General features: G+C 38.9%; 1 protein-coding gene across 1 annotated transcript in view; it reads left to right on the top strand.

Annotated features, from left to right (window-relative positions):
* Positions 1 to 20,549, top strand: part of LOC138305689 (unconventional myosin-Va-like) — a 110,499-nt gene that overhangs the window by 9,907 nt on the left and 80,043 nt on the right. The window contains 7 exon segments of the mRNA XM_069245979.1: positions 16,446 to 16,557; positions 16,949 to 17,005; positions 17,414 to 17,558; positions 18,012 to 18,168; positions 18,851 to 18,981; positions 19,587 to 19,681; positions 20,318 to 20,425. Coding sequence (XP_069102080.1) covers positions 16,446 to 16,557; positions 16,949 to 17,005; positions 17,414 to 17,558; positions 18,012 to 18,168; positions 18,851 to 18,981; positions 19,587 to 19,681; positions 20,318 to 20,425 — 805 coding nt within the window.

Genomic DNA, 20,549 nt, shown 5'->3' on the forward strand with positions numbered 1-20,549 from the left:
AAAGTCAGTGAAAGTAGACTGACCACGCCAAAAGGCAGCAGACATGATGTCCTGGAATGAGGACCCATTTAGGAGAGCCAAAGAAGCTGCAAGGGCTCTAACCTCATGAGCCCTCACCTTACATTTCGCCCGAGATAGATCATTAGATAGCTCATAAGCAATCTTGATCACCTGACATATCCATCTGGAAATGGATTGGGAGGAGATATCCTGCTGACCCTGTTTAATGGGCAAGAATAGACGAGATCGAGTACCTCGCCCCCCCCCTAGTTTTATCAAGGTAAAACCTAAGTGCTCGACAGGGGCACAGCAACTGATCATTCTCCTCAAGACTCAACAGAGACTGTCAAGGAAGGAATCCTAATGGGATCGGGCGAAAAACCAGGAACCTGATTCTTTGCCAAAAAGGCAGGATCAGTGAGAAGGGTAACGGCAGAGCTATCTCTGGCCCAACGAAGGCACGAAGAGTGAACAGACAAAGCATGGATATCACTCCTCCTACGGCCTGAGGCAAGGGCAAGCAGGAAGACAGTCTTAAAAGTTAAAAACTTTAGGGAGACAGACCCCAAAGGCTCATAAGGAGCCCCCTTCAGTGACTCTAACACAAGAGCTAGGTTCCACTGTGGAGCTAACTGCCGTACCCTAGGCCTGTCCAGACTGAAGCCCCTAATCAAAGCAGACAACGAGGTGGAAGAACCTACCTCTCGCCTATCATGAAAAGACAGTACACTGGCAATAGCCGTGCGGTATCCCGCAATAGTACCAGAGGCGAGATTCCGTTCCCTAAATAAATAGAGAAGGAAATCTGCAATCAGCTGGACAGAAGCCTTGATCGGATCAATCTTCCTGCCGATACACCAATCACAGAAGATCTTCCAGCGTGACTGGTAGACGGCAGAAGAGGAAGACCTAATTGATCGGGCGATGCGGGCTGACACGTCCGAAGAAAAGCCTGCCTGAGCGAGGCCTCCTGAGATAGCTTCCACGCGTGAAGGTGGAGGATCTCGGGACGTGAATGCATCGTCCGTGACCGAGGCTGGCGCAGGAGATTGGATCTGAGTGGAAGAACCAGAGGAACATCCACCAGAAACGACAATAGCTCCGGAAACCATGGTTGTCTCGGCCACAGGGGCGCTATCAGAAGGAGGGAGCAATGATGCGTCCGAAACTTCTGTAGAACCCTGCCCACCAGGTTGAATGGAGGGAATGCATAAGCCTGCATCCCCTCCCAATCCAGAGATAGCGCGTCCACAGCCCAAGCCAATTGGTCTGGCACCGGAGAGACAAAGGTTGGCAGCTGATTGTTCAGGGAAGTGGCGGAAAAGGTCTATATGAGGCCTGTCCCACACCTGACAAATGCCCTCGAAGATCGAGGGATTTAGTTGCCATTCTGTCAGAACCGGCTGGCGGCGCCTGGAGAGAGTATCCGCCAGAACATTCAACCTGCCTGGAAGATGCTTGACTAGAATAGTCAACTGCATTTCCTGACAGAGAAGAAGAACACGGATAGCGAGGGCACAAAGGACGTGGGACCTTGTCCCCCCCTGTCTCTCCAGATACGCGACAACTGTAGAGTTGTCCGTAGCCACACAAACCACCTTGGAATGCAGAATCTTTCGAAAAGCCTGCAAAGCCAACAGAACAGCCCTCATCTCCAGCACATTGATGTGCTCGGAGAGCTGATCCCCAGACCATTCCCCCGACCGGCAATGGCCATCGAGGTAAGCCCCCCAACCTGTCATGGACGCGTCCGTGAACAAGGTCATGGTGGGAGCTGGCTTGGACAACGGAACCCCCTGTAGAACATTGTCTTTGAGAGTCCACCACCGTGCAAACTCCTTCACGGACTGGTTGAGAGGAAGCCAAGCCTCCCATTCCCTGCTGGCAGGAACCCAGTTCGCGAGGAGAAACATCTGGAGAGGTCTGATGTGAAGTCTCCCAAGGGGGACTACATCTGCCAGGGAGTTGAGATAACCCAGAAAACTGAGAAACCAACGCACCTGGACGTGTGACCAACTGATGAAGGTCAGAGCAAGATCTCTGGCCTTCTCGAACTTCTCCAAAGGTGGAAGGGCAATGCCCTGAACCGTGTTGAAACGGTTTCCCAGGAAGACAAAGTCTCGAGAAGGGGAGACCTCGGACTTCTCTCTGGAAGGAATGAAGCCGACTTTGAGCAAAAGTTTCAGGACCAGACGGGTGTTCTGCACCAAAGATTCCCGCACTAGGTGGAGCATGAGGGAATCGTCGAAATAGATGTGAACATCTATTCCCCTGGAGTGCAGAAACCCCACGACAACCTGCAGCAGCTTGGTGAAAACCAAAGGAGCTGTCGTGAGCCCGAAAGGCATGGCCCGGAACTGAAAAAACCTTCCCGTTGCAAGTGAAACGGAGGAATTTCCGTGCCGACTTCTTGATGGGAATGTGGAAGTAGGCATCCTTCAGATCTACTGAAGTAGCCCACATCCCCTCTCTCACCGAAGCTATGATGCTCCGTGGAGTCTCCATCTTGAAGTGAGGAGAATCTACGTGCCTGCTGAAGGCACTTAGATCTATGATGGGACGCCAAGCTCCGGACTTTTTCCGAACCAGAAACATTCTGGAATAAAAGCCTGGAGTGCATTCCACCATAGGCACCTCCTCGACCGCGCCCTTTAAAAGCATGGTCCTTACTTCCTCCTGGATGGCAAGTGCCTTTTCTGGATCCCCCGGAGGAGGGAAGAAGATAGGTCTTGATGCCAAGGGCGGATCCCGCAAGAGGGGAATGCCCAACCCCTCCTTGACCACAGACAAGGCCCATGTGTCCTCTGTGATTTCCTTCCACTCTGGGAGGAAGAAGGACAGACGACCTCCTACAGGAAGATCGGGACGAGGAAGATCGAGACCCTCCCAGGCGGGAGAATCGCTTCCTAACCCGAAACTGAATCCTGCGGGAGAAGGACCGGAATCTAAAACTGGAGGAGCGGAGTCCTCCAGAACAGACCCCTCGTCTGGAATGGCCAAGGAGGGGGAAAAAGAGTCAGGAACTCTTCTTCTTACCCCCAGGAGGGTTCTTGCCCTTCTTACCCTTCCCCTTGTTGCCCTTGAAGTAAGGCTTCGACTTCGGCTGTGCAGTAGACTGAGGAGCTGAAGTTCTAGCCTTCTTCTTGGGAGGCACGGACCCCTGCGAGGTACTGGCCTTCACGGTCTGCAATCTCTTCAAAAGAAGGGCAGAAGCGACCGAGTCCTCCTTCAAATCCTTCTGAACAGAAGGAAGAGTCCCTCCAAAAAGAGTGGACCCAGAGAAGGGGGCAGTCAACAATCGGGACCGGTAAGGTTCTTCGACCGGGCGGTTTTTCAACACAGAAAAACGCCTAGCCAACAAGACATTGGCGAGCAATGACACCTGTAAAGACGCCAAGGCTCTCAATGCCCTGTTCAGGGCAGAGGTAACTCTGTCCTGAATGTCGGCCTGCTCTGTCTCAGATATCCGACTCTCAGGCACATCGGATACCCTATATAGACTAACCGTCAGAAAGTCTATATAAGACAGAATTTGAATGGAAAGGCGCAGCAGCCTCTCCATCTTGTGGTGCTCCTTGGAGCCGAACACCACCTGGTCCACTGACTTGCCGGGCCAAGCTGCCAATTCTCTAGACTCCAGCTTAGCTGGCTGAGAGGACAGCAGTCCATCGTGAATGGCATAATCAGAGGCCTGAACCTCTGATAAATCACCAACACTGAGCTGCAACCCGGCAAACCCAGGCGTGCGAGATGAAGAAGAATTCTTCTCCATAACTCGAGACTGGGCAGTGGCCAGAGCTGAAGACACAATAGTGCCTTCTGGCAGTGAGCGATCTGACTGAGCAGATGCCCGTGGAGCCACCAAAGAACCCAAAAGGGTGGTGGACTCCGGGATGGATGATGCGGAAGGTGGTGGGCAAACCTCCGCCCCGAGAATCCGAGATACATCGGCCCTAAGGGCCCGCATCCCAGACAAAACCTGCTGGGCATCCACCTCAGCAGCCTCGAGGTCACCCTCCTCCTGGAAATCTTCAACCTGAGGATCTGCATCCGACAAACCAGATTGGTCAATATCGGAGCAGCCAGGGGAGAGATGAACAACATCATCATCCTCTGCCGAACCCACGACCTCACAGTCCATATCCTCCTCGTTGCCTGGACCCGAGGTCCCAACGGGGAGAAAAGGGCCAGCAAAAGAGACAGACTCAGGAAAACTCTCCTGAGCAGGCTCCAACAAGTGGCGTTTAGGAGCCGAACTCCTAACCACAGAAGCTGAGGGCTTCGACCTAACGGTCGAAGCTCGACCCTTGGACTCGGAGACAAACGGGACTGCACGAGAAGCAGAAGTCCTAAAGGTCCGGCGAACCTTTCTAGGACCGGCACCGAAGCAGCAGTAGGTTGGGGGGGAGCAACCGAACCGCTGACAGGTCTCCGCGAGGGAGAGACCAAACCCCAAGGGTTCCAAGAAGGAATAGCCATGGGGTTAAAACCGTATCCCTGAAAATACGGAAAAGGTCCCGTGGGTTGGGAGTGACCCCAGAACTGGCCAAACTGGCCTGCCTGAGACTGGGGCTGGCCAACCTGACCAAAGGACGAGGTTGGACCACCACTCCCTCCAAGTGGAAACCCGGACATGTATGGGCTAGGCCCATAACTGCCGGGATGCTGCTGAAACCCAAAACCATCCGCAGGCTGGTTTGGGGGGCCCAAGGATGGTTGCCCGCAGGCACCCGTATACCCTAAGCCAGGGGGAAAAGGAGGCCGAAAATCGGACACCTGACCAACAAACCCAGGACCCTGAGGATGACCCCCTGGGAAAACCGAGCCAGCACACTCAGGAGCGGACCTAATAGGACCGGGACCAGGTAACTGGACGGGAGGGAAAGTTGGACCAGAATTGATGCCGGGATTAGAGAGCTGCGCATCACTAATCCCAGTGGAAACGGACAAACCAGAAAGGAAGTCTGTAGTCCCTGAACCCAAACTCGGACGAATAGGTCCGGCATCAAGACCGCCCCCAACAGCAACACCACCTGGAATGCCGGAGCCGCTGACAACGTCAGAGACCGGCGGCTGGTAGTCCCTACCCGAAGGCAAGCATGGAAGCTTACGAGCATTCCCAGCCAATTCGACCCTAGACCGAGAAACGTCAGGGTCAGGCTGCCCCTCCCCTACTCCAGGAACATCCTGGACAGGAGGGACCACCCCCTGATCTCGAGAAGAACCTGTAGAGACAGGAACTACCGAGACAGGAACAGAAACAAAACTAGAAGCCTGCTTCCTTCTCCTCCCGTAAGATGAGGACGAATCCCTCTTACGGGAGGACGAAGATCGCCTTGGTGTAATGCCGGCCTGGCCAAGAGCCTCTCCAACTGGACAAAGTTCACAAGGAGAGGACTCATGACAAGGGCGACATAGGGGACATGCATCATGTGGATCCCGTTCCTCATAGAAATGGGAACACCCATGAGCAGACCCCTGACGCTGACCCGAGCGGGACATACCAGGCATTACAACGACAATTACGTAAACAAGGTAAGAAAATTACGTCAAAAACGTAAAATATAAGCAACACACGCTAAACCCGTAAAAAACAGTGTTAGGTGACACAAATCTTACCTAATAACAACGGCAACGAAGCCTCAGCGACGAAAAACCGAACAAAAACAAACGTAAACAAACCGGAAACAGCGAGACGTCACCAGTAATGACGGATCGCACGGAACACCGGCAAGCACGTGGAACAGTCAAAAAACGGCCGAAAAAGGCACAAAAAACGAATGACAGTACAAAAAGAAAACAACACAGGGCAGATGGGTAAACACACAACTGAATGTGTGAAAAAATTTGACTAAAACGTCAAATAAATGGACCTAACAGCGAAACGAAATAGACACAATGCAATTGCCGTCCGAGCTGTGTAGCGCCATAAAGGAAAGAGGAAGGGAGACCACTCTATGTTACTCTCGTCGAGTACGAGATGAGGTACGGTAGGGAGACGGGATTCTCAAATCTTATGTTTGTTGGGGCTACAAAGATGGGTGTAGGTAGCGTATTTGCATACTAAAGTTATGGTAACGTATTACTGAAATGAAATTAAATTCACCCCTGCTTTTGAATAATGAACTGTTCATGTCTAAGATTTGGGGGGTTCAATAGTGTTTGAAGGGGTGATCAAATTGATAGCAAAAAGGTAACACAGTAATCCTATTTATGAATAAGATAAAACATGTGTTGTAAGGGAAATATTTGTGTCTTTAATAAAGATGAATGTTTATGTACGATATCTGTTTCTGACTATCAGTACTTTATCATTGGCACTGTGGCCAACATTATTGTCTTCTGGGGCTGATAATACAGGAGGAATATTGATGTTTTCAAGACAAGTTGGCAAGCTTGAAGCAAAGTCATACATTTGTGTGTTGAAAAATATCTAAACATAAAGAAAAGGCAGAGGTTGATGGAGGGGGGAGGTTAAGCTAGATAATATAAATTGAGAATGAATCAGGTTTAAATCATTGCATTGGCAACCAGGTAAATATTAGTTCAGCATGGCAGAGTATATGCATAACCGATTCTAGTATTCAGAGGTTCTGGGTTCAAACCCTGGCTTGGCGCTACATTTTGTCTTCTTCTGAATTTATTCAATGGATTCTGGCCATAGTAAAGGATGTTATAGGAGCTCTGTCTAAAGAAGTCTACAATTTGGTTGTATACTGATATAGTAACACCACCAGGTTTAGAATCAATAGATCTGTTGTGGAAATTGAGCTCAGTCCAAATTAATTGATTTGATATGCTGTTTGTTTAGTCCTTGTCTCATCAATGCTTGATGTATCCTTTTCTCACTGTTTTCTTATTGACCCCTACAAACGCTGAGTTGATTCTAGTTCAAATGTCTGGCTGTTAGAGTTTGTGAAGACGTTATTCAACTTCATGCATACACAAATGAGACTTTTTGATTAAAATGTTTGACCTTCTATAGTGTTATTTATGGGCGATACAAACATTGATGGGATTCAGAGTTAACTGGTGCTAGCTTCTTAACTCATTTACTCCCTGAAATTTCATAATGGACTGGTCTAGTCTTTGATTTAGATCAGTCTAAATGTGTCTTTAGGGGAGATTGAATGAAGTCATACCAAGCTTTATTACAATGAGTGTATCCACAAAAAATCTTTAACAGAATGTTCATACACTGTTCATCCTTTGGGAGGGTTGAACTTGACAAACCTTGGTATAAATTAAGGCGCCATTCTAATAATAAAACACATTTGTTTAAGAATTACAGGATTGATTATCAATACAACTCACTTTGAATAAGTTTATACAGTATACCGTATGTAACTGTAAACACGTTAAACAGTTTTCACTTGCCTCAAATACTGGGGTTTTCAAGATCCCCAAAACGACGTAGGGTAAAGTACAATTTATGTCGATTAGTCCCACCATCCAACGTCACCTTCATTCAAGGTCACCGGGGTCAAATAGACTAAAATCTTTGGACAACTTCTTGTGTATAACTAATTGATTAATATAAGAGGCCTAGATACATGATATTGGACATTGTAGCATGTTGGCATCAAGGGATACCATGTTTATTAAAATGAATGACCTTGACATTCATCCAATGTCTAATTCATCAAATATACCAGAACCTGAACTTCTTTTGTTTAAAGAATTCTTTGTATTGCCTTAATTGTGTGTCAGAACTGTATTCTTTGAGGTATTGTATTGTGCCAATAGTCAGATGACTGTTAAGGCTCATGGGCTTCTTGTTACTCTGGGAACTCTGACATGAGTTTGCCTCTACCATAAAAACTGGTGTACTTATATATAGATATCCTTGATTGTGAAGGTTCAATACAGGGCGACCAAAGACAAAACATAAACAAACCTTGTCTCTTCCTGAATACAATCTCAGAGTTTCAAGATAAGGTAACAGTAAAACGCCTTACAATTATAAACATGTCCACTCCCTGTGTAATGGTGTTAGATATAACATTGAAAGAATGTTGATGGCTTGATTTACCTAACAATCTACTGGTCTAGGGATTGTAATTGGGGACGTACGGGCCAAGTGGGTAATTAAAGATGCATGTCCCTACATATTACCACAAGTCCTCCACCTCTGGGTCATAAGTTCGAACTCATCTGTGGCAGTTTCTAGGTACTCCACAGACTGGTGGTTCTTTGTAGGAATGAGGTTCTAATTTGGTCTGAAACTTCCTTAAGTGGTTGGTCAGGTCATCCAGGGGCCCAAGGGTTGGGGCCAAATATGAAAAACAAATCAAATTCTTTAAAATCCTTCTGTAGGAATGAATAGATGAAGTTTAATCTTTTGTCTTCAAGTTGGTAGCTGTTCTGGGCCTGGAATAGGTGAGGGATATAGGTCTAATGGGCCTCGTGTTATTTACTTTGTAAAACAATAGGATATTGATCATTACAAAGGATTAATGATATGATTTTCGTAATATATGTACTAGTATAAAGATGTTTATATATGGAAGAGACATGTATACATGCTTTCATCTCACATAACACTAGAGCTTACTTATTAATATTCTGGAGAAAGAAACAAAAGACCATGTATTAATCGACGGAGACATTAACGAGGAAATAGAATTGTGTATCTGGTAGATAGCTGATTAAAGGTGTCAGGTACACACCTGATAACTCGTTATCTACCTGGGATCACAGTATATACACCTGTGCATAGGACGAGGGCCTCACAGGGATACAAATTGATTTAAAGGATGTGGGCGAATAATATGTCAAAGAAGTGTTTAATCTTCTCAGCCTTGTCTTGTATGTTACATACATGTCTGCATGCATTCTGTCTGTAATATTTAAATGGTTCTTCAAAATGTTTGTATCTCCTTCAATAAAATGCATGTACTGTACTGTCCCGTCCAACTTTAACTTATGTCACTTCCTGATGTGATTTTTTCGTATGGAAAAGTTTTACAAACATGTTGTTTCTGTTAACAAATAAGTCTAAAAGTATAATCAAATCATGTATACCAGGTATAAATCTTTACTTTGCATTCAAATTCTAAATGTGTATGGGGCTATTACTTAAGTATAAGGGTGTATAGAGAAATTAAACATGCAGAAATTAAACATTATAATGATGTAAATTTTACAAAGTGTAATTCTCTCCTAACAGACCTGTTCTGTACATCAATTTTCAGCATATAAAACTTTTCCAAATCATATAGTTTGTAATTAAATATGAATACCTATGCAATCATTTGATGCAGTTTTGACACATTGATGAATGGATGCACATATAACATATATTATGATGCAGTTTATATCATTACATAATTAAGATTATAAGTACCTGTATCGAGGTGACAAAACATACAATGAAGTTCACTCATGCTGAAAATATCATAAGACTACTAGGTAATTTTAAGGGACATAAGATATGATGTATTAAATTATAGATGGGTGTTTCCCTGAAAGCAGATAAACAAACTGATTAATATATTAATTGTGCTATATCAAATATGGTTATCACATTTATAAAGCCTAATTGTTCTGGATGGGGGTGCGGTGTCTGAGTGCATGTGGTTATAAATACTGTATTCGACCCAATAAGCGTCCCCATCCTTATAAACGTGCCTCCCCTATTTTAGGCTTCAATTTCAATTTCTTTGAATTAAAATGCAGACTAAAAATATGAAAGCTGTGTTGGTTTTCTTACCAATTTCTTTTACAAATTGATTTATGGCTTACTTTGTAGAATATTATATGAAAAGCAAGTCCGAATTCGTTTCTGAGTTTTATTACTTCATTTTTTTGGAGTGCAAAGCCCTTAATGGATTGAATGTTACAGATTTACATAAGGTATTAATTACCATTAGCTCTATAACACCTCTACCTCGGATTTTGGATGCCACGTACATGGGGCATGCACGATTGCCAGCTGGTATTCCGGGCCTTAAGTTGGTGATTTTTCATTGAATACCTCGGCCTTTTAGATCCCTATTAAAATTTCTGTAAGTCACCTAAATGATGGTTGGGTGATGTAGTGGTGAAAGCCACCTGACTATCACATAGCCAGTTGGGTTTGACCAGCAGCACAGATGTGAAAATTATGTCAGGGATTGAATGGTTTTTTCTCGGGGCACTCTGGTTTCCTCCCATTTTCCCTTTTAAGGACTTACATGATTAAATCCTGGCCATCAAAATAAAAAGCAATTTGTATCAGTTGAAGGGAATCCTTAACACGTGATCATATCATTCAACCCTAAAATATCACAATGAACTCTTCATGGCTAACAATTAGAAGGATTCAAACATATTTTTAGGGGAGAAAGTTTACAAGTGGACCCTGCATTTCCTTCTTTCTATCCCAGAATATCTCCACTTTGTTGATGGTGTCATACAAATGGTGTTATAGCACTATAACATGCGACTGCTAATGGAAATCTGCCACTAAGAGTTGCAGTATAAGGCTATCGTATACATTAGGGTTGTGCTTCAGTGGGGAAATCAATTGGAAGAAAGTGCAGAGAATTAACTACTGGTTTTACTGCAGACATCACCCAAACTATATATGAAAACAACATGTTCTATTCAAGCCTCTCATTGATCAGGATTTTGGCTCAATTATTTTAGCTGACGAGGCCTAAATGTCATTAAAGTGTAGATATTCTGCTGCATCTGGCTTTATTCATCACTCAGTCCTGTATAAGTATTAATGTGATTATTGCATGAAGGTGCCAGATATATACTGACTATTTCCTCTGAAAACTTATGAATAGTACTGCTGTATTCGCCGTAATTATTGCCAAGAGCACTTAAATAATTGACAAATGGAGACGCTTATTAGTGAACCAATGTCGTGATTCACATGTAAAAGACTCGCAAATGTAAAATGGGATACAATGCTGATGTAAGAGGCATCATATGTTGTAAAACAGGGTTATTTCCATAGGATTATAGCATTTATACAGCTTCAACTCTTCTTCAGAAAAAGGGGAGAGGTGCTTATAAGAGAAGGGGCACTAATTACGGCAAATATGGTATAAAACTCATTTTAAGACATTATTCTTTTATATTAATATTTGATGTTAAGATCTCCAGACTGTGATGGCTGATGGCTGGCTTGGTAAACTTCATACTGGATGTAAACAACCATGACATCTCAGACCAGTCCATTTCTCAGCCAATAAATAAACCATCACATATGTTATGGTTATGTTTGAGGTTCATGTGCTATTTCTCGTTAGTAGCCCCTAAGTAATAATATGCAGGCTTAAATTGTTAAAGTATGAGAATTCTGCTACATCTAGCTTTATTCGTCATTCAGTCCTATATAGGTATTAATGTGATAGATTTGTTAAATAAAAAATGTCTTGGGGTTATAGATTATTCACTATATCATGTACATTAAAAAATGTATTTAAAAGTGTTTTCAGTGTTTATATACTCTAATCAGACAATAGTAACATATTCTTTGTCATGTAATCGGTTAAAATTAAATAACCCACCACAGTATCTTGCACATACATTCTGACAGCTAAATATAGTGTTACTTATCGCTTTCACTACTAAAGATACATTTGAACTATTCTAATTCAAAGACAGGAACACTCCATTATGAATTTTTAGGGGGAAATGAGTTGAACTAACATCCAGTGATTTACTATAGTGATCTGCTATGGATTTAAACCACTCCTGGCCTGTTCCCTTGATGTACAGTCACAATGAATTCAATTTTGTAATGAATATAATATATATAATTCCAAAGTTTTTGAGAAAGATTGAAAGTGATATATTGTATGAAAGTTGGGAATTTTGCTGAAAAATCCTTATTTATGACAAAAATTAAATAAACACCAGGGGTTGTGGATGGATTTATTAAAAGCTTGTAGTTCGAGACAAAATAATGTCATGAAAAGAAACAAATACTGTGAAACTAATCTAAGTTGGTATGTTTAAGCTTCAATACACCATACTTTGATGATTTATGTATGACAGCCACATTCTCTTTACAAACTCTTACTTTCAATAACGAAAGTATTTAATTGAACTTTTATTCAACCTTCAGTTTCATTGAACTTTATGTAAACTAACAACATACCTATGTATACCTGTCTCTTTGCTGTTATGACATTTTCATATTAAGTTTTCGGCTCAACGTGTATTCTGTCTAATTTATACCACCAAATACTTTTAACTCTAGCCATTAAAACAGGTTTGCCTACACATATATTTTAGCCTTCAGTTAATACTGTACCTATAAAATTTATCAGATATATATCTTTATTCAAATTATCTCCTTTCTTAAAAGAAATATTCACTGGTAATATGATTTATTTTATAATTCATTGTGTGAGATTGATGAAGTTGTCATCAGCATATGAATAAGAGAACTTTTTATTTCTTTGGTGAAATATTCTATAAATTGAAATGTTTTAGATCTAGAGTTGTCAATATATTGAAGTTTTATATAATATAGGAATGCACTCCCAGCATAGAGGTTTAGATATATATTTGATGTCAAATATATGATTAAAACCAGATAGTATATTTGGAACAAAATATTTGGTTGACAGGTCAAGTAGCCGGAGTTCCCAAAGAATATTAAGCTTCCAGCCTTCTATCAGATAATTGATCTAGCTTAATGCAAGTTGTTGACAGGACATCAAAGTGTACTGTCAGTTTGCACAGCCAAGAACTATAATGCATGAATTTGTTAAAAAAAATCTTAGCTGAATTGTATGTGATACTAGATAATCTCCCCCTAGTTTGAAACTCTAGAATCAGACATTACTCTTTTTATTATCAATGACCTCGGATAGGTCGATTATCGATGACCTGAGGATAAAGATTGATTATTGATGAACTGAGGATAAAGATTGATTATTGATGAACTGAGGATAAAGATTGATTATTGATGAACTGAGGATAAAGATTGATTATTGATGAACTGAGGATAAAGATTGATTATTGATGAACTGAGGATAAAGATTGATTATTGATGAACTGAGGATAAAGATTGATTATTGATGAACTGAGGATAAAGATTGATTATTGATGAACTGAGGATAAAGATTGATTATTGATGAACTGAGGATAAAGATTGATTATTGATGAACTGAGGATAAAGATTGATTATTGATGAACTGAGGATAAAGATTGATTATTGATGAACTGAGGATAAAGATTGATTATTGATGAACTGAGGATAAAGATTGATATGATGAACTGAGGATAAAGATTGATTATTGATGAACTGAGGATAAAGATTGATTATTGATGAACTGAGGATAAAGATTGATTATTGATGAACTGAGGATAAAGATTGATTATTGATGAACTGAGGATAAAGATTGATTATTGATGAACTGAGGATAAAGATTGATTATTGATGAACTGAGGATAAAGATTGATTGATTATTGATGAATAGATGATATGAATGAATGAAAGATGATTATTGATGAACTGAGGATAAAGATTGATTATTGATGAACTGAGGATAAAGATTGATTATTGATGAACTGAGGATAAAGATTGATTATTGATGAACTGAGGATAAAGATTGATTATTGATGAACTGAGGATAAAGATTGATTATTGATGAACTGAGGATAAAGATTGATTATTGATGAACTGAGGATAAAGATTGATTATGATGATGAACTGAGGATACAGATTGATTATTATGAACTGCAGTGAAAGGCCATATTTATTTGTCAAATGCAATAATTCAATTAGTAAAGCTATTTTGCCTACTTTTGAGAGTTTTGAGTTTCAAACTTCTCAAGATCTTTTCCTGTTAGGTTTATGATCAAAATTATGAACTCTTTATTTGATTCTAAATTATGGAAAATGATACTGATGTGTCTACTTATCTTTAAGCTACTGGACGTATGTGGAAATTATAGAAACTGAGGAATGTCATCATGCTGTCTTTACTAAATATATGTATATGTTTATTTGTGTAGATACTAAATATAATGGCCATTTACTGGTCAGTCCACTAAGCATATGTGATGGTCAGTTCTGTAGCTATAAAGGCAGATAATGTAGACATCATAATTTACCTGTACAGGTAATAAAAACCTCGTTAACAGGTAGGAGATATTTATGTGCATCAGTATAATAATCATCTACAGGTAAAAGGAATGCTGGCTTATATCTAATAAAATAAACATTATGGGGATGGTAAGTGGGGTCACCAACCACGCAGGATGATATAGTGCACCATGTATTTATAATAATTCATGGATGTCTTATAATACCGTATTCAACCCAGTAGGTGCCCAGGGTGGTTTAAAAAAATTGAAAACTAAGGGGGGCTTAACAGGACCAGCATTATTGTAACTAATTCAATTATCAATCTATGTCAAAGGTTTTATTAATTCTAGAAATCTTTCTTAATGATTTATTGAAGAAAAACTTTGCAAGAGATTTTTCATAGATTTAAACATGTATATTCTCTAGACCCCTTCCACAAAATTATAATACAATGTACAACCAACATCATATTCCATCATCAGATGTGTTTATTTTTCATTTCCTCATGATGATGTGAAATGTTTTAGTAATTTTAAGCTGTATACAAAAAATAGAGACATCTTAATATAGTATTGTACATGTGAGGACATTATGTTCAAGAAATAATTATAAAATAATTAATATGAATTTAGAAAATATGTATGATAAATGTTTGTTACGCTTGGTATGAAATAAGATTTGAATAATCAACAAAAATGTTACAGCTTAAAAACATCATCATTTTCATATATAAACATTTGTTGTGCTAATTATAATTAGTATTCTGAACTTGTATTTATAAGAAAGATATTTTGTAGCTTGAGATGTCAGTTTGATACACCTTATGAGAACCAAAACTAGTATAAGCCCTGTCGTCTATAAATGACATTTGTAATGCGAAGATCCGCATTCTATGCTGACGTGATGTCAATTTCCTGACGTACATTTCTCTCTAATGTTGTTTACACTTAACTGAGGAACAGTTGGTCCCTAAGGGTTTGACATTAGCACCCTATATGCGCAGTAAAAAATCTTAGGTTTTCTCAGGTTTTTACTGAAAAAAAGTGTTAGTAATGATATAACAAAAAGTTTTTATTTCATTCATTTGCATTGCGTGAATGAGTTCATAATTTGTTATCAACAATAATATTTGAAAACAGTGATGTTATCATTTCAAGTGCAGCAAATCACTGTGCACCTTGTCAAAATGTCCTGATCTATTACTAAAGAGTTGTTGTGTTTTATTTAAAAAATTCAAACTTCAATTTTGATATCTAGAATTAGAATTTTTCAGGTTTCAAGGTAAATATGCTTTAAAAGATTTATTTTATAATAATCTTATTGATTTTTAGCTCTATTTTTCTTTTATATCAATTCAATCTGTTTGAATTTGATGTATGAGGAATTGAAAATTTTAGGAGAAAGAGTTACTATGAAGCAGTAAAAGGCTGTACATGTCCTGGAGGAAATAGTTCCAAATCATTACTGCTTTATCAGTTCATATGTTGTTATAGAAGTGAGTGAGTTTAATGAGAAAAAGTGAGAGCTGGACATGTAAGGCCGCATGACTACATGTGTTGTCGGGGACAGGAAGCTTGAGATCTGTCACTAGTGATTATAGAGGTCCCCTGTAGTGTGGGCAGCTACTAGTGTTAGTGTCAAAAATACCGTAAATAACCTAATATCAATAGTGATTATAGGGGTCCCCCTGTAGTGTGGGCAGCTACTAGTGTTAGAGTCAAAAATACCGTAAATAACCTAATATCAATAGTGATTATAGAGGTCCCCTGTAGTGTGGGCAGCTACTAGTGTTAGAGTCAAAAATACCGTAAATAACCTAATATCAATAGTGATTATAGAGGTCCCCTGTAGTGTGGGCAGCTACTAGTGTTAGAGTCAAAAATACCGTAAATAACCTAATATCAATAGTGATTATAGGGGTCCCCTGTAGTGTGGGCAGCTACTAGTGTTAGAGTGTCAAAAATACCGTAAATAACCTAATATTAATAGTGATTATAAGGTCCCCTGTAGTGTGGGCAGCTACTAGTGTTAGAGTCAAAAATACCGTAAATAACCTAATATTAATAGTGATTATAAGGTCCCCTGTAGTGTGGGTAGCTACTAGTGTTAGAGTCAAAAATACCGTAAATAACCTAATATCAATAGTGATTATACAGGTCCCCTGTAGTGTGGACAGCTACTGGTGTTAGAGACAAAAATTCCGTAAATAACCTAATATCAATAATGATTATAGGGGTCCCCCTGTAGTGTGGGCAGCTACTAGTGTTAGAGTCAAAAATACCGTAAATAACCTAACATCAATAATGATGTATCAGTAATAGATGTATGATTTGCAGAGTCATAACCAGACTGATTTTATGGTATAACAATGTTAAGATATTTCAAAATATTTTCTCTTTTTTAACAGGAGTCTGAGTTAGCAGTGAAAGATAAAACCAACTTACCACATCTACGTAACCCTGACATCCTGATAGGAGAAAACGACTTAACGTCTCTCAGCTACTTAAACGAACCGGAAGGTAATTAAAATACACACAATCCTTAATGATCATAACTCAATCATTGAAATTTATCATTTTGGATTGTCATTATAATTTGCTAAAAATTTTCTTGAAAATATTACAAGTTCTACTGAATCATACTCTGAATTTCATAAGATTATTACATAAAATATCCCAGAATGATTGACAAAATTGTATCCTTGTGTCAATATGAAAAATGTATTCTTAAAATAACATTTTCCTTACATGAATTTCATTGTAACTTAAAATTTTTCCAGTAACTGTTTATTTTGGTTGTGGTTGCATAGCAAAATTGATCATTCAGCACATATATTAACCTAAGAGTTATTTCTATATTTTGTAAAAGATTTTGAGATGTTTTTTAAAAGAATTTCCTTTTCTGTTGTAGTGCTGTATAACCTGCAGGTCCGATTTGCTGAGCGGAATATTATCTACACATATTGTGGTAAGTCTATAGAGAGGATCTGATTATAAAATGAGAAATTCACTGTCTGCAAGAACTAAAAAAACTTTTGTATGAGAATAACTTCATTAATTGAACACATTTGGGTATTTTTATCACAAAACTCAACTAGCAGAAATTTTAACAAGGTCAAGAAATCACATCCTTGAATACTTTTACTCATATCATTCACCCCTGAAATTTCATAATGGACTGATCTAGTCTTTGATTAAGATGAGTCTTAATGTGTCTTCAGGGGTGAATGAGTTAATTGATATTACAGAAGTGAATCGTATGTGAAGTATTTTGAATCCTCTGGTAAAAAAAAGGTTATATTGGTAGGTAAAATTTCAAATGCAACAGACTTGAATAAGATTGATTAATGTGATAATTATTTTCGTCATTGTGTAGGTATTGTTTTGGTGGCCATTAATCCCTATGAGGAAGTCAATATCTACAGTAATGACATCATCCAGGCTTACAGCGGCCAGGATATGGGTGCTATGGACCCCCACATCTTCGCTGTCGCCGAGGAAGCTTATAAACATATGTCAAGGTCAGTGTAAAGGTCAAGGACTGAAGGCCATTAGGTCATTTCAGAGGTCCAGGACAGAAGTTTGCATTTAGTTCAGAGGCAGAATGAGGTCAATAGATTGCTAAAAGAGGTCAAGGATTAAGAATTATTGTTACGTTGAAGTATCAAATTCTACTATCAAGGTTAGTCCTAAGCTCAAAAATTATGAAGTTTTCAAGTCCATGTAGATAATGTTCAAGGTCAAATAAAGTAATAGTTATAATTCAGTAAATATAAAATGAAACAAAGTCACATAGTCATGAAAAATAACATCTGATAGGGCAATTTTGGACATAGAATTTATTTCAAAATGTATAAAGCTAACTTGATGTAAAGTAATTAGTATGAAACCAAATGAAATTGAAATTAATATAAATCAAACATTGTATAATAATTGAAATGGATTTATAATGTTGTGATAATACTTTGTTATAGATTTGACCGGAACGAGTCCATTATTGTGTCTGGAGAGTCTGGTGCTGGAAAAACTGTCTCGGCGAAATATGCCATGAGATATTTTGCCACCGTTGGGGGCTCGCAGGCCGAGACGATGGTGGAACAGAGAGTACTAGCTTCTAACCCTATCATGGAGGTAAGCTCTATAAAAATATCCATGTTATAGATATTTCTAAAATACAGAAATTTGAATTGTCATTTTAGACAAGAAAAGTCCTGGCCTCGATTATCTCAAAACAAACTTATTAAATAACTGACTATGTCAAAAAATTTTAGCGAAAGTTATTAAGGTCAATCGCTAACTATAATGATGGCAAAAATTCTTGGTCACAAGGTAAGGCTGTGAAATAACATGATCTTCAAAACTACAAACCTAGCTGCCTTAGCGACCACCTCTGTATTAAGACCACCTGTTTAATAAGATCACTATGTAAGAGTTCCAAATGGTCAATATCAAGATAAGTTGACCTGTGTATAAAGACCACATGACTATAGAGACCATATTTCTTGTTCTCTTTAAAATAGATGATTTTTATAGCCAGGTTTGACTGTAGATGATATATCAATGGACATGATTTGTCATGTCTTAGATTCTTAGATGTGGGTCTGGCTTCAATTTTTCAAAACAAAACAAAATTGATAAAAATGAACTAATTAAGTAATTTTCAGTCCTCGTCAGGGTTCTGATAATATTCTATAATGTATGTGTATAACAAACTGAACATATAATAAGTGATTTTGTTGGTCCTCAAAAATTCATAAATCATGTTTTACTGTATAATTTGTTAAATTTAATTGATTTCATCTTTGTTCTACAGGCTATCGGTAACGCTAAAACCACAAGGAATGACAACAGCAGTAGATTCGGGAAGTATCTGGAAATCTCCTTCAACAAGCAGCATGAAATCGTCGGCGCCCATATGAGGACATACTTACTCGAGAAGTCAAGGTCAGGTTAAAGGTTAAGGTTCAAGGGTCATGGTTCAGAAATGAAATAAGAGTCTGATGTACAAATAGACCATAGGAAAGAATTTGACTTATCTGAGTGTTACGTTTAGGTAATAAGCTTACATATACCGTATAGTCTTTTTAACTTTTATTACTTTATCACTAAGAGTACTTAATCTATCAAATTAACTACCGTAGATTTTCTCGTTATACCAATCATATTGAGTTATGGTTTAATTGTACAGCTGAATGGTCCATTCTAATGGAGGTCAAATGTTTTAGATATCAATTACATGAACTTACTTATATATTACACTTTCACATGTTGTGCTAAATTAGTTAATATCTGGAATTAAATTGCCATGAAAGTTCCCTAAGCATGAAATTACAAAATTGAGGTTGCGGATAGAATAATTTTGTTGACATGGATAAACAAATAGACTTTAGAGTAAAAATTATCTTTTAAAACAAAATATACATGTGTTAAAAATAGAAACTAACATATATTATCTGAAAAAATACTCCACCTAATTCCTTTCTTTAACGAGATATACTCTATGTAAAAGCCATTTTCAGCTGACATCAGTATTCTGTTGTATTTTACAGGGTGGTATTCCAAGCAGCAGAAGAACGTAACTATCATATATTCTACCAGCTGTGTGCGGCGGCTAACAGACCTGAGTTTAAAAAGTTCCAGCTGAGTAAGGAAATTTACTGTCTCTGATCAGTTAAAGTCTTTATGACTATAATTGTGACCATGTAAAGTGTGGTTCTTGGTGTCTTAGGCGGCATGCTTCAGTGATAAAGCACTATTAAAAGGACAACAGTCTCTTTATACAAGAAAACACAACACGAATATACTGCAGTCTCCAAAGCACACACCACACACTACACACACACAACACACAGCATATATGGGAGGCCATCCTTATATGACCATGGCTGTTAATAGGACGTTAATCAATCAAACAAACAAATAAATTATTTTACTAGTTTCAAACATGCCCTGTAAAAATACATGAAGTGCTTTCTACTAGATTAGATGACCATATAAATTAGGTACAAATTCAATTTTGATGTTTGACTATAATTTATATTCAATATTTAGGACATTGATTTCAGTGAGCCCATAACTTATCTTCAATATTTACGACATTGATTTCAGTGAGCCTATAGCTTATGTACAATATTTACGACATTGATTTCAGTGAGCCCATAACTTATATTCAATATTTACAACATTGATTTCAGTGAGCCTATAGCTTATGTACAATATTTACAACATTGATTTCAGTGAGCCTATAGCTTATGTTCAATATTTACGTCATTGATTTCAGTGAGCCCAGATGATTTTTTCTACACAAGTTGTGGCCAGGCGCCAGAGATCCAGGGAGTGGACGATTCAGAAAACCTTGTTCATACGATGGAGGCCTTGTCACTGCTAGGTTTGTAGTACAGGTGTACTGTATTCCGTCTTTGCATATTTCATAGTTATCTCCCTTGTTGGTAGGTATCGATTATGATATCATTATTTTGTGAGCAAAAATGTTTTATCTTATAAATATTATA

This window comes from Argopecten irradians, chromosome 13 (assembly GCF_041381155.1).
Source record: "Argopecten irradians isolate NY chromosome 13, Ai_NY, whole genome shotgun sequence".
In the NCBI taxonomy this organism is placed as follows: Eukaryota; Metazoa; Mollusca; class Bivalvia; order Pectinida; family Pectinidae; genus Argopecten; species Argopecten irradians.